Consider the following 24,223-nt stretch of genomic DNA (forward strand, 5'->3'; position numbering starts at 1 on the left):
TCCATTAAAAAGCAGCCGTTTCCATCTACAATAGTAATGTACAACATTAACAATGTCTACACTGTATTTCTGATAAATTTGATGTTATTTTAATAGACAAATTGTTTTGCTTTTCTTTCAAAAACAAGGACATTTCTAAGTGACCACAAACTTTTGAAAGGTAGTGTACATGTTTTTGGGTTGTTCTGTTGTCAACAGATGTTACTTAACTGTATATATTTTGTTAAATATTTAACAATTGACCTATCTTTATTCTATATGATTGATATTCTTATCTGTAAAACTAATAAACTGGTGTGGATCACCCAATTCCAATAGTTAGGAAGTTTAAATACTGTACATGAGTAAGCACACAAACAACATCAACTTATTGTAAAATGACTTTTATTACATTCTTAAATCCACATATTGTGTCTCCATTGTTGCTACAACAAGAACTCTTAAATGTGTTAAAAAATACTCTTAGGCTTCATATTCATAATATATCCTAAATTATATATTTTTTTTAATCTAGATTGATTTCAATAATCATCTTAAAATAGAATGAAAACATGATAAATAGAAGTATCATGAAAAGATTTAGGGAGATATTATTGAAAAAATAGAATAACTGATAAGAAAAAATATGACAGACTACGATAGAAATTAAGAAACAAAAGATCACAACAAAACCAACACAGGATACATATATTAAAATCCATCTTTAAATGTAATTACATTTTAGATCCTATTTATTCAAAAATGTAGGCTCAAAAGTCCTGTAATAATATTGATATTAGACTGGGATCAAACCTTTGATACTTTTGTGAACAACATTCACAAGAACATGTACACTGTGATCAAGGTTTTAAGGTCTTCTTCTATTCCGCGCAAGGTGTCGGACTAGGTTAACTGATGAAAACACTGGAACAGAGAGCCCAGCTATCTCCCTGAGTGACTGAGAGGAAATGTAACTGCACACATTGCGAACTGCCTTAAAAGAAAGAAAAGCAGTTTTAGGTGTGCAAATACATAACCATCTAAGTTCTAAACACTTACAAAGCATTTCACTTACTAGAATCTCCTCTGCCTTACGAACCATAAACTCAAGTCAGTTAAACTAGTTCTGTGTAAAAGTTGAGTGTTGTTATGTTGAGAGAATTAAAAACCTCTTGTGCTGTACTTTTAAGGGGTCTCAGGCTGGATTGCTTATGAAGTCTACTGAGACATCTAACCAGGGCTGTTAAGACCTTCCTAACTGAAATCGGGAAAGACATTATTGCACAGTCCCAATATGACACAGTGGTAAGTTCCCAGAAAGGTGTATCCCCCTAAATACCAACTACTTTTATATATACAGTATGAAGAACCGCACTGTTCCAGCATTGCATAGTGAAACATGATTATTGAAATATAATTGGACAGAAAATATTCAAGGCCCGTAAGTGTTTCTCTCTTATTGTGGTAAAAGTAATACAAGTATTCTGCTCTGACCAAACCTTTCACACTGCAGCTTGTCTATGTACAAGCTTTGTACTGAGGGTGTTGAGAGTTTTTTGAAATCCCAAAAGCCCCTTTAAGAATAGTTCAAAAGTAATATCCTGCCACACCCAATGTCCCTCTCCATAAAAATAGATATTAATCTAACTTTAACTTCCTGGTATAGATTAATACAAATCTGTGCTCTCATTGAAGACAGAGGGGCAGATTTAATGCTCCCAAATAAACCGTGTGGAAAAATATATAAACATAAAATACATATTTTTGTACTCTATCATCATCCTTCAAATTGCATTATAAATTCTGACATCTTAAATACTCTATAATCTAAATGTTGAAATCCCTAACTCTGGGGGGTAGCTGATGGCTCTGTTAACCCTTCATTATGCCGTGAGTGTTTTTTGAGAGGGTGAGGTAAACGGGGGAGGGTTAGGGAGAGAAGGCATCATTAACAAATCATCACACTTTCAGTTCAGTCTGAAACAGTAGACTGCCTAAAAACATACAGAGGGAGCCTGAGTCCCCACCTTCCCCAGACTGGTCAAAGCTCAAACTCTAAACACCCCTTCCAAATTGTTGTTGGTGCCGAGCTGGGAGACCTGGAAAGTGTTTTCACTACCTATTTGTTTTCTTCTTATCATCTGCTTCCTTTCCCTCTTGAACAAAGTATTGTATTGGACCTACAGACCCCTGGTTTGAGGGATCCTTCATCTCCTGGGGAACTCTCTATCTCATTTGCTTTAGTTCTGCCTGTCTGAGGCAGGAGGATGTCCCACTTCTGTCAGTTTCAGGAGGACGTTTGTCAGTCTCTGAGCTGGAACCCTGAGATTATTTGTAGCACGAGAAAAGTGTCCAGATTGGGTGAGGGAGGGCTCATTGTCGGTAAGTGCTATTCATCAAAATAATTTTCCATCCAGGTACCCCAGAATATGACCAGAAATACTTTGAAAGACGCAGTCCTGGCGAATCTATTTATTTATTTGCCTTTATTTAACCAGGTGAGTCATTGATAACACATTCTCTTTTACAATAACAACCTGAATCATTTTTACGTATTATACATCTCCCCCTCTCCCTCCCTCTCAATGTATATATATATATATATTTAAATCCCTGTCTAATTTTATTTTTACATGAGTAAATATAAGTGTATAGATAAAGAACATTTAAAAATACTTATGTGATTCTTCTCTCTTGCTCTCTCTCTAAGTGGCATTTGCAAGGGAAAATGTAGTGGGACTGAGGTCTTTGATTGCACCTAAAAAATGTAAGTCGAGCTGAAAAATATCAGTGTCTGAATGTGTGCCTGTAAAAATACATGTATAGGTCAGCATAAGTGCTTTGTCTTAGTGCTGTGTGTGCAAGTCTGCATGCATGGTAATAGTTGCATCGTCCATGTCTTGCATGCAAAAAAATGTGCCCACTTATCCATTTGATCTTGGTCCCTTTAAACAGTTTGTTCATAGGATACAAAACTGCAAAGTATGGGCACTACCAAATAAGAAACCGGAGAAAAAAAATTGAGCTGTCAAACTGCAATAAGATAAAAAAGAGACTACACAGCATCTCCTCCAATGGGGCAGGATTGTATAGTACATTCAGTCTCGTGCCTTGGGCTGTGCTGCATGTCTGTGGGGTACATTCAAGATTATTTTACAAGGACTTACACTGAGACCTGGAAAATAAGTTAAACTGGTTTTACAGAGGACTTCAGCTTAAGGGAGATCTCAAGCTCTCAAGCTCTTAGAAAAACCATCTGAGATTGCAAAAATACATTCTCAGAACTGTTTTACTCCCACCAAAATAGGCAGCATGCATATAGTACCCAGCACCTAGTGTTAAATTTTGTAGCCTGGACTGGCTTACAGGTGGACTCCATAAGGTGGAGGTCTGAGGTGAGAGTAGTATGTCCTAAAGTGTAGCGTGCAGGGTTGTCACAGAGCTGCTGGTTACTTCGCTGTTGCCACATTCCTCTCCCTACCTCTCGTTCCCTACATATTTTTGTCTCTATATGAATCACTTTCATATCTAAACAGATTTTTAGTCCATTGTGGAGTCTGGGAAGGTGATTTCACTGCTGAACACCTCACGGTACAGAGGGGGGAAATTGAATGCAGTCTCCGGGTGGAGCAGACGGAAAAACTTGAGCTTGTCAATGTGTAGATTACAGATGGACTTCATCATGGGAAGCTTGGACACCATCTTAGAGGTAGAAGAAGAGACACAGAGAAAGGAAAAAGCAAGATAGAAAATTTGTATCTTTCACATTCCACCCCAAATCCTTTAACAAAAGCCTGTTTGAGGAATAAAGGAATATATATGTACCTTTGCCAGTTTCTCCTCTGATGAGCCACCTCTGTGTAGACAATGTTGCAGAGCCAGATATACTTTCTCTTGAAGCTTCTGTACCTGTTGCCTGTCTGTCAACCATGGTCGGTCTGGAGGAAAAAAAGAGCAACAACCACAGTCAGTCTGCTGGTTTTCCTTCTTACATATTACTTAGTGTCTGTTTCAGAGCTGAGACATCACCCCAGTCAACGGGAGACAGTGTGAGAGGATTACCTGGTGACAGGAGAACAGAAGCACTGAACAGAGCCATCTCCTCTTCAGAGAGCTGCATACGACTCAGGCTCTTGGCCAGGTCAAACACAGCACCCACAAGGTCATCACAACCTTCAAGGAAAGAGGGGGGAAAAACACGTGTCTTCAAAACAGAAACGTCTGACTTGGTTAACTTTTTTTTAAAAGTAAGCTATAAAAAAGGGTTGACCTAGCATTTTTCGACTATGTGGGTGGGTGAATATATGTATATACTTTTTTGTGTGTGTGTGAATATACTCTGATGAAATATTAATGCTTTGGTTTCATAAAGAGGGGACTCACCAAGAGCTTTGAAGGTCTGTGCGCTAGCAAACTTGCTATCAAACAGAATAGTGTTGTTGATGGGGTTGTAGGCGCGACACATGCGAATCAGAAGCACATCCAGACATCCTGAAGAGGAGACCGTAAAGAGACCGTAAAGATGGAGAGGGGGAGAGAGAGGAAGAGGAAAAGATGATGAACAAACAGCACATAAAAGGAAAGGTGTGCGAGAAGAAAAACAAGAAGATCCATCATTAGAATAATAACTTTTTTCTTGAACATCGTTGGAAACAGAATGTGGCCTTTGCCACATAAGGTTAAATTGATTGTATATTCTAAAATGTAGTCCTAAGTGGCAAAGTTTGTTTGTCTGCAGACACACATGTTTGTCAAATATACTATTGTGTATGAATGCTGTAGTACTGAAACATGGAAATGCAGTTAATGCTCAGGTTGTCTGAACAGGAACTACAGTGGGCTCCGAAATTGTTCACACCCTTGATAAAGATGAGCAAAAATGACTGTATATAATTGGAATTACCTGTATTTCTGCATAAATTGGTCATAAATTTAGATCTGATCTTCATCTAATCACAACAATAGACAAACACAGTCTGCTTAAACTAATAACAGACTAATTATTGTATTTTTCTTGTCTATATTGAATAAATCATTTAAACATATACAGTGTAGGTTTGAACCCCTAGATTAATGACTTCTCCAACAGCTAATTGGAATCAGGAGTCAGCTAACCTGGAGTCCAATCAATGAGACGAGATTGGAGAATCCTTCAAGATCCTTGATATCCTTTGTCTGCGCTTTTGGACTTCCGTCTTCAATTCAAACCACAGGTTTACAATTGGTTTCAAGTCCGGAGACTGAGATGTCCATTGGCCAATTAACTGTTTCACACACATCAATATCCACATGGAAATGGTTGATTGGCCACAAAATCCACATGTTGCAATGGCCATCTCAGTCTCTGAACTTGAACCCCATTGAAAACCTGTGGTTTATATTGAAGAGGGCAGTCCATAAGCGCAGATAAAGAATATCAAGGATCTGGAAGGATTCTGTATGGCGGAATGGTCTAAGATCTCTCCCAATGCGTTCTCCAACTCATAAAACATTTTAGAAAAAAGCTCAGGGACGTTATTCTCGTAAGGTGAAATCAGGGATGTCAATCATTTTGACCTCTACCTTTTTGAGAAAAATAATGGTTACTTGTTTAACAAAATCTCTTTCTCTGAGAAATTGTATTAGTATAAAATAATATAATTTCCCCAATGTTTCTTGCATACAATATAGCTCAGTATTTGAATTATTTATTTTATACAATAATTTTTGCTCATCTTTATCAAGGGTGTGATTAATATCAGACCCCACTGTGTGCTTTGAGGTCAGAGAAAGCTGGTGTATGAGGCCATGGAATAGAGTTGTGAAATGCACTCATCTTATGTCCTAACAATAGGTACTGACCTGCTTTGAGAAGAATGACCTGGTCGTTCTGACAGAGATCCAGGAATCCAGTGATGCGCTTGGCAAACTCCACCACGTACTGGATGGCATTGGTGAGGTGGATGGCACACTGCTGCCACATGACCTCCGCAGACTGAAAGAGAGAACAAAGGGATGCCCATGTTAGATATAACATTGGGAATAGCACATAGTCGTGTAAGAGTAAATAGGTCACAGGTCACTGAGTTAATCTTGGTACAGGACATTGATGTTTACCTTGCTCTGGAAGCTGCGTGTCTCCTCAGGGGTGTACAGGGACCAGATAAGCCTCTTCAGCTCCTCACTGCCATGCTGACTGGTCTCTATGTGAGACTTTACCACACTAGCAGTTATACGTTCTGGAAATGGACAAGACATGTATGGTTTAGCTATCAACCACACTCAATGAAAAAATGATCTAGTGTTAGTTATAGTGACATACATCAGATGGTGATAGAGTGACTGTTCCACTTACCAATCTCGAGCATGGAGAATCCCTCGGGTAGAGGGTTGAGCAGTGCGTGTGTAAACAGCCCGGACTCGTGCAGCAGCTGGTACTCGTGCTTGATGTGGTGGTTGCTGTCTCCGAAGTCCAGTCTGTTCTGTTCGGGTGAGCTTTGAGAGGAGGAGCTGCTACCCCCGCTTCCCCCCATAATTTCCAGATTGCAGAACTCTCTTTCAGCGCCCTCTGGTGTCAGGGGCAGGTCACACAGCAGGCCGTCTGGCAGGGTGATGTCATCAAGGTCGCTGAGAGCGGCACTGGAGCCTCTGCTGTATGCCCGGCTGTGACCTCCGACCTCGCCTCCCTCCTCACGGGCGGCAGTTAACTCCTGGGACGCCTGGTGCTTCTGGACCTCAGCATACAGGCTGTCTCTCTGCTTTTTGGACATGCGGCCAAACTTCACCGCTGTACCAGGAAAGGAGATAGAGTCAGTAAATAATCAGGGAATGAATTATGAGCTCATATAGTAAGTCCATATGGAGCCAATATGGAACTTGAACATTTGCAAATATAGAAGAAAATCCACTGATAATTTCATTTCATGGCATCAATGCTGTCTCTCAGGCATGACTCCAGGAGTGATTTTACACAGTGTAACACAACTCCACATTTGGCCTTTCAATAAGACCCAGAGAGCTCTAGCGTCCGGTGAAGAGACAGACAGGGGTCCCCTCTGGACTGACCTTGCTGTGTGTGTGTGTGTGTGTGTGTTTCACACTCACCATCACGGCTCATGCCTAGGGCCAGGCACTTCTGCAGCCGGCAGTGTTGGCAGCGATTCCGGTTGGTGCGGTCAATCAGACAGTTCCTCTGCCGGGAACAGGAGTATATAGCATTGTTCTGCTGGCTGCGTCGGAAGAAGCCCTGCAAACACACACACAAGCACAAACACCATCAGGGAGGCAGGTAACCTAGTGGTTAGAGCGTTTGGCCAGTAACCGAAAGGTTGCTCGTTCGAATCCACAAGACGACTAGGTGAAAAATCTGTCGCTCTGCCCTTGAGCAAGGCACTTAAACATAATTGCTCCAGGGTTGCCATCAATAATGGCTGATCCCTGGCCGTGATCCCACTCTTAGGGGGAGTGGGAATTGCAAAAAAACACATTTCAATTTCATACCAAACACTTATACAGGTTCCACACTTGTACAGGTTCTACACTTGTACAGGTTACACAAGTGTGAAACAGGACACATAAGCTTGAGCTATTTGACCATGAATACAGGTGCAGGGATGGATGGGTACTGGGCAAGGGCATACAATATATAAATAGTCTAAATTGATTGAATTTGCTGTGGGTATTCTAGAGGGATGACAGTAGGCAGAACTAAAATAGAACAGTATATCTCTGAGATTGAGGTAGCTCACCTTGCAGCCTTCGCAGGTGATTACACCATAGTGGATCCCTGATGACTTGTCCCCACAGATCTTGCAGGGTATTACTTCAATTTGTGCTGGAAGTAGAGAGAGAACATTTAGTACATTGCATTCTTAACACTAAAGACTCACTAGACTAGATAATAAAATATAACTTGATGGTGACTTGGGTTTTGATCTCTTCATGATATGGTCCTTAGAAACTGTGCCAGAACTGTCTGAGGAAGTGCAAGACAGGTGTAGATATACCTACCCTATCAAATAAGAAGGGATAGAAACATCTGCTCAATCTTTGCTCCCAACTGCCCTGATTTTGAACTAAACAGAAACACTATACTCCGAGTCGGTATCCACGTCATACGAAGGAATTTCCCTTGACAACACCCACAAATTGGGGAAAACAAACATACTTTCCCATTGACCCCCATTGTATAAGAGCCAACTTCATTGTCCATTTTTTGTTTGACTGGTACTATACCTGTGGAAAAAATTTCATCACAGGTAAGACTTTTTTAGTATAGTCTGTTTGTATCGCCACTCACTACTTGTAGCTGTATAGTCCATTTGTTTGTGTTGTTGGTCTTGGCTAGCTTAATGTTCAAGCACTGTCATGAAAAGGGGCATGAGGGAAGCCATACAATATGATGTTTTTCTAAGTAGTGAGAAAGCTTGGGCAGAAGCAGGCAATGTTGAAAAGTATCCTTTAGACATGTTGTACTTTTCTTGAATGTAGTTTTGTAATTGACTGAAACAAACAAACAACAAGAAAAAGGTTACGTTTTTGCTGTGAGCCAATGGGGTAAACCACAGGTTGTTTTCCCCACAGACGTGCGGGGACGTGACGTTTCATCTAATACCGACTGGCACTATCAGAGTCAAAAGCCAATTTGCAGCATTTTGCAGGAAAAAAAACTCCATACTGGTGATAGGAATATAGAATTTATTCATATGAACAGAACATTTAACAGTATGTGCAACAGTGTGTGTACAGCCCTGAGCCCTCTCTCCCTGGAACAGGCTATTATTTACATCATACCAGAGTAGCAGGTTAATTGCATTTACTGGGCCTGGGGTAATAACATTTCACTGTTCCTCCTCCATGGTGAATTAAATGTTAGAAGAGGTTAACAAAAGCCCCCGCTTCAGGAGAGCCTCCTCTGCTACACAAGATAAAATGGCTACTCTCAAAAACAAATGGTTGTTTTTCTGTGTTCGCTCTGACTGCTGGGTGTGTTAAATATTTTTTTTCAAAACTATTTTGTATTACAGTGACGCAAGGCGTTATGTAACATTTACTTTGCAGGTAGCAACTGTATTAACGGCCCTTTACCAGCCCAACCAATCACCCGAGTGAGCCTGTGTCTAGATACAGTAAGTGCGGGAGCAAAGCAAATGACTAAACTATAAAGTTGAAATCTCAGCATCATAGATAGGAAGGGAGAATGCTCAACTACAACTGCTTGTGAGTGGGAGTCTTTTGCATAATGTGAGTGAGATATTTGAGTGGCTTCCCGGATATAATTCCTACTGACCTACAAAAAAGCAAATAGGGAAATAAATATATAAAGGCAGTGGAAAAAAACCTCTCTCTCTCTCTACCCCATCTAGCGCCCCTGGCCCCCACCCTCTCCCTGTTATATAACTGCTGTCTGGCCGAGTTTCACAAACACACTCATTCAGGGGAGGTGACCCTAGCAACGCCGTGACGAGCCTACCCCTTCCCTCTCTTATCGCTCCCATAGGTTCCTGGGAGCATAGCTTTGTCTCTGATATGTTAACTGACATGCTGCTCAGCTGTGTGGAACAGTCAGGCTATGAGAGAGGAGGAGCTGTTCTACTGACACACTTTCCAATTCAGCAAGGGGAGGCGCTTTGGTTGGCATCCCTGGCAATTCATCTGATTTCTTTCTTTCCTGTTTTAAGGTGGAACCAAATCTGACTCAATCACTGACAGGGGAATGGAAATGTTCACAGGCTAAAAAAAACAGTCCATGTTTGATTAGTGAAAGATTGATTATCACTTTAGAATCTGTAGAGTAAATACAAGTGTATCGACATCCATGTTCCACTTATGTAACACCAGGGAGTGTGAGAGTATTTTAAACATATCTGCAGTATATTCTGAAGGGGCCCTGATTGTAACTTACACTGGTGCTCAACTTGTGGAAGCATGTCAGGTATTTGTGCAGTTTCAGCTGTCTCGGAGCAGTTCATAAAACTAGTTCTACCCCTAGCATAACCACTGAGTCCTGCAGGAGTGTTATGGGCTGTCTGGACAAGTCAGTTACATAATGGGTCATGGCTTCAAAACCTGAACCCTTTTTACACAACTCTAATTCATTTCAAGACATTTGAATCACGTGAAAAAAATATGGCATTTAAAGTACACAAAGTACAACACAGTATGTAGCACTATGGAGCACTGCAGAATGTCAGCAAAGTTCCTGGACATTGTTTCAAGAATGACAAGTTCTCGTGGGCCTTACTTTTCTGGTTTGGTCAGTGGGTCAGGGATGTTTGACCTGAAGTCTTCCTCTGCCAACAAGTTTAAGCAAAGGACTTTGTCCTTTACGCTCATAAATTAACTCTCTCTAGGAAGACTTATCTCATGGAAAACAACAAGTAATAACTATGTAATAGCCATTGTCCCATGGTAAATACTAGGTAATTAGTGGGCAGAAAAATAAAGTGTAACCAATATGATTAAGATAATATGATATAGGCTACATATAGAGAAACTCTTTTAAAAGTATTCATACTAAGGGAGGGTCCTTATGTTGCAATAGCCTTTTACTAAGTGGGAGAGGTGTTGTCAAAGTGTTGTCAAATAACTCTTCATGTATAATCTAATTCAAACCAAGCACGATGATACTCTAATTCAAAACAAGCACAGCGATACTCAGTGGCGTGTCCAGGGGGTGGCCCAGGATGGCCACAGCCTCCCCTGAAATCTGATTGCCCACACCTAGAAATTCTGAAATCTGATAGGTCGTCTATGAATATATTGATTATTTCGAACAAGACGCGCACCGACAGTAAGACTCATCAAGCTCACTGGAGAAAGAATCGGAGCGAGCAAAACCGCGCCCCTCTGTTTTAGTATGTGTAGCCTATGTATCTGATGATGTCTGGATAAAATAGTATGACATGTTTATTTTTGGCCAGACAGCATCAGATACATGGGCTACAGATACTAAGACAGAGGGGCCCTGTTTGCCTCGCTCGGATGCTTTCTCTGGTGAAATAGATTCAGCCTCTTGTGAATTGAAGGGAAATTATGAAACACAGATAGACACAAACTTGAAATATTTTATAAGTTTGTTTCTCTTTTTATTGGTAACATTTTGGAGGAAGCCTGGCTTCCCTTGGTATCCATGAACACACGCCACCTTGTAGAAAAATGATGATTGCTAAATACTGCACAATTTAAACACCTGCCCAAAACACGTGTAAATATTAGACGAGAAATTGTGCCTTAATGTATCATACTCATGCTAAAATGTTTATTATATCCTACTGAGTCATTTACTTTATGTTTATGTTCATATTGTCATATTATCCGCCGAAGTTTGTCCCTCTCCTTGTTCAGGCGGCGTTCGGCGGTCGACGTCACCGGCTTTCTAGTCACCACCGATCCATGTTTCATTTTCGTTTTGTTTTGTCTTCATTATACACACCTGGTTTCCATTCCATAATCAATGTTCCTTATTTAACCCTCTGGCTTCCCTTTCTGTTTTGTGCGTGATTGTCATTGTCATGTGGTTTCGTTATTTTATGCTCTGGATATTTGTGTTTTTCCTTGTTGGAACATTGCTTAATTTTGAGTAAATTCTCTGATTATTACTCATACCTGTGTCCTGCACCTGACTCCGCCTTATCCATTCACCTAATCGCTGACAGAATCACGCACCATAGAATGGAGTCAGCAGGTGCAACCAGCCATCCTCTCCCAGTGGAGGAGCGTGTCCAGCAGCACGCGACAATGTTACAGAGTCTCGGTACAGCCGTGGATCGCGTGCTGCAAACCATGGACCGATGGGAGAAAGGGGGTTTTCCGGTTAACCCATCATCATCACCCCAGTTCCCATAACAACCTACACTGATGTCCACCCCTGATTAATCAGGATCCAGTCGGATTCGGCTCTCGCTCCCGGGAGCGTATGACTGCCGGGTGCTAGGGGTTCCTACTCCAGCTGGAGCTCTACCTAGCATCCGTCCAGCCGGCCCCTTCAGGACGGGAGAGAGTGAGCGCCCTCATCTCTTGTCTGATGGGTAAAGCACTGGAATGGGCCAACACCATCTGGGGAAGGGAAGGCCCGACGTTGGACAATTACGAGGATTTCACCCACTGCTTCCAGGCGGTTTTTGATCATCCACCTGAAGGGAGAGCGTCGGTGGAACACTTGTATCATCTAAGACAGGGGATGAGGAGCGCTCAAGAGTTTGCGCTGGACTTTAGAACTCTGGCCGCCGGCGTGGGATGGAATGAGCGGGCAATGATCGACCACTACAGGTGTAGTTTACGCGAGGATGTTCGTAGGGAGCTAGAATGCAGGGACACCACCCTTAACCTTGACCAGCTGGTGGACCTATCCATCTGACTGGATAACCTGTTGGCCTCCCGCGGACGTCCGGATCGGGGTCCGTCAGTTCCATCCCCCAGCACCTCTGATCAAACACCAATGGAGGTGGGAGGTGCTGCTATGAGGGGGACCGGAGGGGGGACCATTCCCTCTTCCTGTTCGACTGTCCTGCGTTTCCTGTTGTGTTGGGCCTTCCCTGGTTGGCCTCTCATGACCCCACTATTTCGTGGCAACAGAGGGCTCTCAAGGGATGGTCCCGTCAGTGTTCAGTGAGGTGTTTCCTTAGGTGCAACTACGGTGGAGAGTCCAAACCAGGTCTCCACCATGCACATTCCCCCTGAATATGCCGGTTTGGCACTCGCCTTCTGTAAAAAGAAGGCGACTCAATTACCACCCCATCGACGGGGGGATTGTGCGATAAATCTCCTGGTAGACGCTGCACTTCCCAGGAGTCACGTGTATCCTCTGTCACAGGAGGAGACGGCGGATATGGAAACATGTCACCGAATCTCTGGGACAGGGATACATTCGGCCTTCCACTTCACCTGTCTCCTCGGGGTTCTTTTTTGTGAAGAAGAAGGATGGAGGTTTACGCTTGTGTATTGACTATCGAGGTTTAAATCAGATCACGGTAAAATACTACCTGCTACCTCTCATAGCCAGTATGACAGAGTCATTGCATGGGGTGCGCTTCTTCACAAAATTGGACCTCAGGAGCGCTTACAACCTGGTGCGTATCCGGGCGGGGGATGAGTGGAAGACGGCGTTTTGCACCACTTCTGGGCACTATGAGTACCTCGTCATGTCGTACGGGTTAATGAATGCTCCATCAGTCTTCCAATCCTTTGTAGATGAGATTTTCAGGGACCTGCACGAGCAGGGTGTAGCGGTGTATATAGATGGCATTATAATATATTCCGCTACACGCGCCGAGCATGTGTCCCTTGTACGCAGGGTGCTTGGTTGACTGTTGGAGCATGACCTGTACGTCAAGGCTGAGAAATGTCTGTTCTTCCAACAGTCAGTTTCCTTCCTAGGGTACCGCCTTTCCATATCAGGGGTGGAGATGAAAAATTACCGCATTTCAGCTGTGTGTAATTGGCCGACTCCAACCACAGTAAAAGAGGTGCAGCGGTTCTTAGGGTTTGCCAACTACTACCGGAGGTTTATCCAGGGTTTTGGTCAGGAATCGGCTTTCATTACCTCCTTGCTGAAGGGGGGACCGGTGCGACTGCAGTGGTTAGCTGGGGCGGACAGGGCTTTTAGTCACCTGAAGGCTTTGTTTACCTCGGCTCCCGTGCTGGCTCATCCTGATCCCTCCTTAGCGTTCATAGTAGAGGTGGACGCGTCCGAGGCTGGGATAGGAGCTGTGCTGTCTCAGCGCTCGGGTACGCCACTAAAACTCTGCCCCTGTGCTTTCTTTTCAAAGAAGCTCAGCCCGGCGGAACGAAATTATGATGTGGGGGACCGGGAGCTGTTGGCTGTTGTCGGGGCTCTGAAGGCATGGAGACATTGGCTTGAGGGGGCTGGACACCCTTTCCTCATTTGGACTGACCACCGCGATCTGGAGTACATTCGGGCAGCGAGGAGACTGATTTGTTTGACAATCAGATGAAAACATCATGACTGGATGAGTTCATGACACATTTTTAAAAAATGTTGCGTACGCGCAGTTATTATATTGAAAAAATCCCCCTAAACTGGGTCTGTGCCCCACCTTGGCCACCCCATTCAAAATGTTCTGGACACACCACTGTCAATAATAACGTACAATACTAGCTAGCAAATTCACACTGCTTCAAAAAGTGCTGACAACATTCATGCTTTATTTAATATGCAGACAATTGTGATTGAAGGTGGGAAATGTTTTGCAGTTAGTAGTGAAGCAGTTAGTGGTACTGTCAGACTTCTTTCACATAGGATTTACGATATGTTGCCTGTAAAAAAAAAAAGGGCAATGTTTATATGACCCCCTTACAAACAGGCCATTCAACTTTTATATAGCCATTGCTTAAGGCTGGCACCACAGGCTGAAATGACATTTTTATTATGTACAGTTGAAGTCAGAAGTTTACATACACTTAGGTTGGAGTCATTAAACCTCCTTTTTCAACCACTCCACAAATTTTTTGTTAACAACCTATAGTTTTGGCAAGTCGGTTAGGACGTCTACTTTATGTATGACACAAAGTAATTTTTCCAACAATTGTTTACAGACAGATTATTACACTTATAATTCACTGTATCACAATTCCAGTGGGTCAGAAGTATACATACACTAAGTTGACTGTGCCTTTAAACAGCTTGGAAAATTTCAGAAAATGATGTCATGGCTTTAGAAGCTTCTGATTGGCTAATTGACATCATTTGAATCAATTGGAGGTGTACCTGTGGATGTATTTCAGGCCTACCTTCAAACTCAGTGCCTCTTTGCTTGACATTATGGGGAAATGAAAAGAAATCAGCCAAGACCTCAGTGGCTTAAGGACAACAAAGTCAAGCTATTGGAGTGGCCATCACAAAGCCCTGGCCTCAATCCCATAGAACATTTGTGGGCAGAACTGAAAAAGCGTGTGCGAGCAAAGCATGTGCGAGGCCTACAAACCTGACTCAGTTACGCCATCTCTGTCAGGAGGAATGGGCCAAAATTCACCCAAATGATTGTGGGAAGCTTATGGAAGGCTACCCGAAACGTTTGACCCAAGTTAAACAATTTAAAGGCAACGCTACCAAATACTAATTGAGTGTATGTAACCTTCTGACCCACTGGGAATGTGATGAAAGAAATAAAAGCTTAAATAAATCCTTCTCTCTACTATTCTGACATTTTACATTCTTATAATAAAGTGGTAATCCTAACTGACCTAAGACAGGGAATTTTTACTTGGATTAAATGTCAGGAATTGTGAAAAACTGAGTTTAAATGTATTTGGGTAAGGTGTAAACTTCTGACTTCAACTGTACCTATCAATTTTAAGATTTGTTGGTATCTTCGTCCATTAATATCAGTATTTTCAAGGAGTAAACATAAAAATGTCAAACTTGAATAGAATGTATTTTTTAAATTTAGTTTATCATACTACTGTCATCAACATTTTTATGAATTTTAACCACTTTAAAATGGACATAAATCAATAATTGCAATCTCACTACATTAAATTACACATAATTTAAAAGCATATTTCATAGAGAATGTTACAAACTGGACTATATTCAGTAACTTACTTTGAAGAGATGATTGGGTCTAAATAGTCGTTTGGTAGCCTAAATACAGTGTACTCGTCTTTAACTGCTATTTTTCTCAGGTTCAAAAGCATTTACATTCACCAAATTTTCTATGGTTATCCTAAGATGTATTCTCCAGACTTGCACAGAGAAAATTGTTGATATGTTGTAAAAATGTTATTCTAGATAACATTTTCTTTGGAAAAATGAACCAAAAATGTCTTTAGTATTCTACAGATAGAAAGATGAAAAATGTATTTATCCAAATCTGCTCTGGACATCACAGATCCTGGAGTATTTTAACAAAATTAAACTTTAGGCTAACTTCATCCAGTGTCCACCCAAAACTTTTTGTGCGATATGCAAATATGTGCATATTTAATGAGATGTTGCATAATTTGCATACTTTTACAACATATTTCTAGAACATGTTAATACAAAAAAGTATTAGAAAAGTCTGGTAAAAGTTTATTGTTAAATGATTAAAGGGTAAAAAATACCCTATCAGGGTATGGTGCCTTGCAACTCACAACTGAGCAAGAGAAATTCAACTTTGACCCTGTTGTTTCGATCATTGTCATGGTAACCTGACATGACAGAAAGCAGCATCATCAAGTTCTAAATTCCTCCGATAGGACAGAAGAGAGTGCACTGCTTTCATTTCTTCACATTCACAGCAGTAAGTTAGCAGTTCGTCATACTTGTTGCAGGCTGCAAAGGCGTCAATTTCCTACTTAACTCCACACAAAAAAATCTGAAAAATATGCATACTGTCTTAATAAAACTACCTTTTCCTCCCCCATGCTATGGTGGCTAGATTCTTCTGGACGTTTAGTCTAGCAGGGGTAAACAACAGACTGGTGCAACCTGTTTGGCTGAATGCGGTACATAACACATAGCCACCCAAGACAGTAGGGGAGAGGGAGGGACAGGTAGCCTAAAATCACACACTGGCAACGATTTTCAAATGGAAGATGCACCACCAAATTTTACAGTACATATAGTATTTGAATTTGGACCACAGAATTATACCTTTCGGAGGAGCGGCTTCTATGGAGGATCTTTGAAGGTCTTTTAACTTCACAGTTGGCTTAACTTTGGACCAGAGAAGCTAGTTGTGTGTGCACAGTGGCACCCGAATGAAAAAAAAACATCTTACTTTTAATAAATCCAATGTGAAATGTGATAACTATAGTGTCCCTAACTAGCAGTGAAAAAGTTAATCCATTCTAATTACAAATCTCTATCATCTGAATCACACTTGTAACTTCAGTAGGCTACAGCTATGCTTCAGAGGGGGAGGGGCAGCTAGCCTACACACACACACTGGCAAAGATGTTCAGCTTGCAGGCAGACACTGGAAGAAGTTTCTGATTGACAGAGGTAGGGCTTTGCATAGGTGCTTGCTGCATTGTTTTTGTGGGACTGGAATAAAATGCCCGGAACGTAAAATGGTGTTATTAACCAGTTCCCATGCTTTTAAAACAATGGATCTGTTCCGGAACAGTTTAGATCACTTTAGTTCTCAGGTTCTGATTATGTTCCTTGAAAGATGTTATTTTCTAGACTTCAGTTCTGTTCCATGAACCGGTACTAGCCCCTGGTTTTATGTAGTCACTGGTCGCGGGGATTAGGAGTGTATTGCCGGCTACGCTATTTACATTTGGGCACCAAAGAACAGACAACGTATACTTTAGTGAACCTTGGAACCTTGGGGCATACTAGGTCAGTTGGTGGAAACAAAAGTACAGGCTTTGTCGCCTGCAATAAGTCAGCAAAAAGTTGCTGGCAAAACGTCTTGGTTTGAAAGGTGCAGGCTTTACTGCAGGTTTTACTGCTGGGACAAGCAAACTGTCTGTCTCTGTCAGCCAGTTTGCTTGTCCCAGCAGTAAAGCCTGCAGTCACAGATACTTTTCTCTCTTATCTTACCTAACCAAACAGCTCACAGGGAGTCCGAAGGTCCTATTTACCTTCTACTTTGTATTTACTTGACACGCTGTATGTTTATCCTCGAAGTAGTACCGCATAGCGATATACTTTAGCACAAACGCTACAGCCAGAGCGTTTAACCTACATTGCATATGCGATAAGGGTGCTTTAAGGTATATATAATATGGTCCTCTTGTCCTAGAGCTTAATTGCAGGGTTAAGGGGACATTTAGTTCTTAAAACATAACCCTCTCTCTAGGCTGGGCTGCTGATGGGGCCTTCAACTACAGTACCTAGCTTGCACCTGTTTTCTAAACAGTTGTGTGGATAGTGATAACTTATCCCTCTCTCTCTCCACTTCAGTGTGACCTACAGACACAAAGTACTCTGTGAGAGGGTATGGCTGATACACAGCCCCACACTTTAAATATGCCAGGAGGAGAGAGTAATTCCTCTGTAGGAGTAACAGGAGTTGACTGAGAGGCCATAAGGCAGGAGTGGATGGTGCAAAAATGGTTTTTATTTTTGACCTTTATTTAACCAGGTAGGCTAGTTGAGAACAAGTTCTCATTTGCAACTGTGACCTGGCCAAGATAAAGCAAAGCAGTTCGACACATACAACAACACAGAGTTACACATGGAATAAACAAACATACAATCAATAATACAGTAGTAAAATCGATAAACAACATGTGCAAATGAGGTAGGATAAGAGAGGTAAGGCAATAAATAGGCCACGGTGGCGAAGTAATTACAATATATCAATTAAACACTGGAATGGTAGGGTGTGCAGAAGATGAATGTGCAAGTAGGGATACTGGGGTGCAAAGGAGCAAGATCAATAAATAAATACAGTATGGGGATGAGGTAGATTGGATGGGCTATTTACAGATGAGCTATGTACAGGTGCAGTGATCTGTAAGCTGCTCTGACAGCTGGTGCTGGGAGATATGAGTCTCCAGCTTCAGAGATTTTTACAGTTCATTCCAGTCATTGGCAGCAGAGAACTGGAAGGAGAGGCGGCCAAAGGAAAAATTGACTTTGGGGGTGACCAGTGAGATATACCTGCTGGAGCCCGTGCTACGGGTGGGTGTTGCTATGGTGACCAGTGAGCAGAGATAAGGCAGGGCTTTACCTAGCAGAGACTTGTAGATGACCTGGAGCCAGTGGGTTTGGCGATGAGTATGAAGCGAGGGCCAGCCAACGAGAGCATACAGGTCGCAGTGGTGGGTAGTATATGGGGTTTTGGTGACAAAACGGATGGCACTGTGATAGACTGCATCCAATTTGTTGAGTAGAGTGTTGGAGGCTATTTTGTAAATGACATCGCCAAAGTCGAGGATCGGTAGGATGGTCAGTTTTACGAGGGTATGTTTGGCAGTATGAGTGAAGGATGCTTTGTTGCGAAATAGGAAGCCAATTCTAGATTTAATTTTGGATTGGAGATGCTTAATGTGAGTCTGGAAGGAGAGTTTACAGTCTAACCAGACACCTAGGTATTTGTAGTTGTCCACATATTATAAGTCAGAACCATCCAGAGTAGTGATGCTGGACAGGCGGGCAGGTGCGGGCAGCGAACGGTTGAAGAGCATGCATTTAGCTTTACTTGCATTTAAGAGCAGTTGGAACACATTTAGGGTTGTGCTACAACCACAGTTCCACACAACATATATAAATTCATGTCTATTTGGCTCTGCTTCCAGACAAATAGTCAGACTGTGCTTTGAGTCAGCAGTTTTTCCATTGTAGCCTATAGGCTTTATCTGGGGCCCAGAGGTTTTCCATACTGTATAGGGAATCAAAGGATGATGCCATCCAGCAGGGAGTTAAAGCTCAGGGAGTGGAAAGTTAGCAGTTAGTTGTCAGAGAGAGGCACCTTCACACATACTGTAGCCCCACTGTGAACATCTCCTGACAGATAGTGACTTTGCGCTTGATCAACAGTGCCCTTGGGAGCAGAGAGCTGCCATCACTGCTCTGCTTTGTCTTTGATTCCTTGCTAAAACTATACCCTAAAACTATACCCTACATGGCTGTAGCACTTCAGACAGTGTGGCAGACAGAGTTCTCTTCTCACGTTATAGGAGAAGTGCACTTCATAAAAGTCATTGCTACAGTGGCTAAAGCCATTGAGTTTACAGCAGTTTTGCCATTGGCACCTGAGGGTCCATCCATAGTCACAGAGGTGTGGGAGCCAGGATATATATAATCGATTCTACTATATATTGATGCAAGCCGTACTTGAAAACAAATGGGTGACATAGATTATGGTTAATGTAATCAAGTAGCTAAACTCACAATGGAAACTGAGTGAGGGCTTAAGGTGTCCTGCTGAGAGGTGAATGTAGGCTACTGGTTGTTGGTCCCCATATCCTGCTGCGACTCCGCATAGAAATTGCATAATAAATGTAAAATCCGGATGAATATTTTGGATAAAAGATATTAGATATTAGATTTTTTTTAAATTATATATATATATATTATTTTACCCCCTTTTTCTCCCCAATTTCATAGTATCCAATTATTAGTAGTTACTATCTTGTCTCATCGCTAACACTCCCGTACGGGCTCGGGAGAGACGAAGGTCGAAAGTCATGCGTCCTCCGAAACACAACCCAACCAAGCCGCACTGCTTCTTAACACAGCGCGCATCCAACCCGTAAGCCAGCCGCACCAATGTGTCGGAGGAAACATTGTGCACCTGGCGACCTTGGTTAGCGTGCAATGCGCCCGGCCTGCCACAGGAGTCGCTGGTGCGCGATAAGACAAGGATATCCCTACCGGCCAAACCCTCCCTAACCCAGACGACGCTAGGCCAATTGTGCGTCACCCCACGGCCCTCCCAGTCGCGGCCAGCTGCGACAGAGCCTGGGCGCGAACCCAGAGTCTCTGGTGGCACAACCACTGCGCCAACTGGGAGGCCCATAATTTTTTTATTTAACCTTTATTTAACTAGGCAAGTCAGTTAAGAACAAATTCTTATTTACAATGAAGGCCTACAATTATTTGCAGAAAAAAAAATCTAAAATCACAGTCAGCTGTCTGGTAAAGTATGAAAGACCAACATGTGGTCTTTTGGCTTTTGTAAATAAATAATTTGCCATATGATGCAAAAAAAATGCCTACCAAATAATAACTGGCCTACAATAAATGGTTTAATATGCCTTGTAGGTAAAGGAGGTTGCTTGTACACCAGAAAAGGCTCTGTTTTGACAGTCAACCGCGCATGGGTTTGCACATGCCATGAAACCTCTGCTCTGCCATCCCCTAGTAACCACTGGTTATTTTTTCACTGATAATGTCCTCAGATTGAAGTAATAATAGGCTCATGTTAATGGGTTGCCTTAGAAATGACGAGAACCCTCAGAAGCCATGCCTCCCCAAACGCCCATCCTCCACCCTCTCTGAACGCTGTGTAATCCTCAATGACAGAACTAGGTCAATGGAACAGCGGACTCTACCTCACACAGTCCGCCATGACTGGATGCAGAAAACAACAACAACACACGCCCACGCACCACGAGTAGGAATTAAACGAAATCAGCACTCTAAAGTTTTGAGGATTTGGGGAAAAATATAATATAATATAATATTAATACATATATTTTATATGATCAAGTTAATTATGGACAACAGTACTAATGCAAATACAACCTACCCACGTCCAGAATGGCAAACAGAGCTGAACAAAGATAATATGTAGGCCTAAAGTCTTTCAATCACTCTCCCACCTCCCTTTTCTTACATAACAAAAAATGCTTGCTGCCAATTGCTGGCAAAGACAAACAAATCACCATCTACATTCATCTGCACACTAATAGCCTATGGGACATTTTTACTTGAGTTTGGTGTACTTTTTAAATGTGCAGATTTAAAACTGCAGTGTTTTTATTCTTAACTTTGTAAAACATCCTGACGAAGCACATAGAGTGGGCTACTTGATTATTTGTCATATCTCATGGCCAAACAGTTTAACTTATCTGAGATCTATGTCGTCGTTCATTCCCAAGCGCGCCCAGTTTCAACACATGCACCTCGGTCCGACAGTTAAGTAGACTATTTCAAAGTAATGCGTCTATCACAGTTTACATTACTCCAATACAAAACTGTCACTTTAATGAGCAAAACCCAGACATAGACATATATGCTATACATGTTTGTAATTATTAGAATAAATGTAAACGTACCTCTCATATTCTTGCTGTTATTATATTTGAGTCGCAAAACTCAACGTAAAGAAAATAAAACGAAGGAATATAAAGATTATATACGCTTTTTCGCTCCGAAAAGGAGCTGTTGAAAGTAAAAGCAACAAATCCTAATATGTTTTCTAATAGCTGGTATGTGAAACAAACAAAATATCAAACGAATAGGTTAAGTTTGTTAACGTATTCACTCCGTGTAGCACAAGTATTTTTCCTGTGACTGTTCACAATGAGATATTGTGGCGAACTCCTGGTCTTCCCACCTCGTTCCTGTACTGGTGCTCACTGTCTCTTATCGCTCGCTGCTGTAACCTTTTCGGCGCGTGGACTCTCACATGATCTTGCTCGACTGGCCTGCCTTTTTCCCGCGAAACAGCGCGCGGCCCCGCGCGCTTAAGGAGGATCGGGCTTTCACTTGCGTGGGAAAGTGTGGCAGTGTGTCACAGGAGCAACATCGTGGGAAATATTCCTACGAGGCTTTTCTTTTCCTCGTTAATTTACATTCTTAAAAAGTAGGCTGTCTCAAGTAGACGTAAGCATAGCGGTGCTCTGATTGTGTGTTTTGCTTTTTTCTCTTCTCCCACTACAAGGCTATTTTGTGATCAAATAATAAGCACTTTATTACATAGGCTATATGTACATTGATAGTTCTGTATTCAAAAATCAAACCTGTCTAATATCAAACGTATCCTGTTGCATAATTTTTTTTCAATGTTTTATTATCAGACTTGAAATCATTAATTCATTGACATTTTTCTTCAGTGAGAACCTATGAGCATAAAAACTATTAATTATAAAGCAGCAATATGCATCCATCATGTAACACAAGTAAAGAAATACAAAACAACATGTTTTGGAGAGAAAATATGTAGGCTATGAACCTTTATATGCATTTCTTTGTAAACTTTATTTAGCTATGCAAGTCAGTTAAGAACAAATTATTATTTACAATGATGATGGCCTACACCGGGCCAAACCCGGACGACAATGGGCCAGTTGTGCGCAGCCCTATGGGACTCCCAATCACAGCCGGTTGTGATAGAGCCTGGATTCGAACCAGGGTGTCTGTAGTGACAGAAACCGCTCAGGGATGTCACCATGAGGTCAATGGTGACTTTAAAACAGTTACAGAGTTCAATGGCTGTGATAGGAGAAAACTGAGGATGGATCAACAACATTGTAGTTACTCCACAAAAGTAACCTAAATGACAGTGAAAAGAAGGAAGTCTGTACAAAATACATGCATCCTGTTTGCAACAAGGTACTAAAGTAAAACTGCCAAAAATGTGGCAAAGAAATTAACTTTATTTCCTGAATAGAAAGCATTGTGTTCGGGGCAAATCCAACACAACACATCACTGGGTACCACTCTTCATATTTTCAAGCATGGTGGTGGCTGCATCATGTTATGGTTGTGCTTGTCATCGGCAAGGACTTATGATTTTTTTAGGATGAAAATAAATGGAATAGAGCTCAGCACAGGCAAAATCCTGAAGGAAAACCGGCTTCAGTCTGCTTTCCAACAGACACTGGGAGACAAATTCCCCTCAGCAGGACAATAACTTAAGGAACTCTGGGGGCGGTATTTCTTTTTTGGATAAAAAACGTTCCCGTTTTAAACGGGATATTTTGTCACAACAAGATGTTCGACTATGCATATAATTGACATCTTTGGATAGAAAACACTCTAACGTTTCCAAAACTGCAAAGATATTGTCTGTGAGTGCAACAGAACTGATGTTACAGGCGAAACCCAGATAAAAATCCAATCAGGAAGTGCCCCATATTTTGAAAGCGCTGCATGCCAATGACTCCTTATATGGCTGTGAATGGGCTACGAATGAGCTTAGGCTTTCTACGTATTCCCCAAGGTGTCTACAGCATTGTGACGTCTTTTTACGCATTTATTTTGAAGAATAGCTGTAAGGGACCACATTGAGCAAGTGGTCACATGATGGCTCCCGCAGAAAATCTTGGTAAAGTACAGAAGTAGCCATTATTCCAATCGCTTCTAATGAGAAACCAATTGTCCCGGTGGATATATTATCGAATAGATATGTGAAAAACACCTTGAGGATTGATTCTAAACAACGTTTGCCATGTTTCTGTCGATATTATGGAGCTAATTTGGAAAAAATTCTGCGTTATAGTGACCGCATTTTCCGGTCGATTTCTCAGCCAAACGTGAAGAACAAACAGAGCTATTTCGCCTACAAAAATAATATTTTTTGAAAAAAGGAACATTTGCTATCTAACTGGGAGTCTCCTGAGTGAAAACATCCGAAGTTCTTCAAAGGTAAATGATTTAATTTGATTGCTTTTCTTATTTTCGTGAAAATGTTGCCTGCTGCTAGCAGGGCATAATGCTATGCTAGGCTATGATAAACTTACACAAATGCTTGTCTAGCGTTGGCTGTAAAGCATATTTTGAAAATCTGAGATGACAGTGTGATTAACAAAAGGCTAAAGGAATAGGAAGATTTTCTAGGGATATTGATGTCAGCTGCGTTATGCTAATTCGTTTGAGACGATGATTACGCTCCCGGATCCGGGTTTGAAAGTCGCA

The 24,223-nt window shown here is 41.8% G+C and overlaps 1 protein-coding gene across 1 annotated transcript; it reads right to left on the minus strand.

Moving 5' to 3' along the window:
* Positions 1–366: 366 nt before the first annotated feature.
* LOC139406564 (nuclear receptor ROR-beta-like) lies at positions 367–21,994 on the minus strand. Its single transcript, XM_071149277.1, has 10 exons — positions 21,640–21,994; positions 7,707–7,792; positions 7,063–7,204; positions 6,314–6,745; positions 6,076–6,197; positions 5,821–5,953; positions 4,363–4,470; positions 4,042–4,152; positions 3,805–3,917; positions 367–3,681 (listed from the first exon to the last, which is right to left on the minus strand). The coding sequence occupies exons 1-10, from the start codon at positions 21,644–21,646 to the stop codon at positions 3,520–3,522; spliced, it is 1,416 nt and encodes a 471-aa protein (XP_071005378.1). The 5' UTR covers positions 21,647–21,994; the 3' UTR covers positions 367–3,519.
* Between the last annotated feature and the right edge of the window lie 2,229 nt (positions 21,995–24,223).

The sequence above is a fragment of the Oncorhynchus clarkii genome, chromosome 4 (assembly GCF_045791955.1).
Source record: "Oncorhynchus clarkii lewisi isolate Uvic-CL-2024 chromosome 4, UVic_Ocla_1.0, whole genome shotgun sequence".
NCBI classification, from domain to species: Eukaryota; Metazoa; Chordata; class Actinopteri; order Salmoniformes; family Salmonidae; genus Oncorhynchus; species Oncorhynchus clarkii.

What these genes read in the sequence shown, in the direction of transcription:
- LOC139406564 (XM_071149277.1), bottom strand. An exon ending in ATTCTCCATGCTCGAGATTG is followed by an intron (nt 6,198 to 6,313) that starts GTAAGTGGAACA and finishes GTCCATTTCCAG; the next exon opens with AACGTATAACTGCTAGTGTG. An exon ending in CAGAGGAGAAACTGGCAAAG is followed by an intron (nt 3,682 to 3,804) that starts GTACATATATAT and finishes TCTACCTCTAAG; the next exon opens with ATGGTGTCCAAGCTTCCCAT.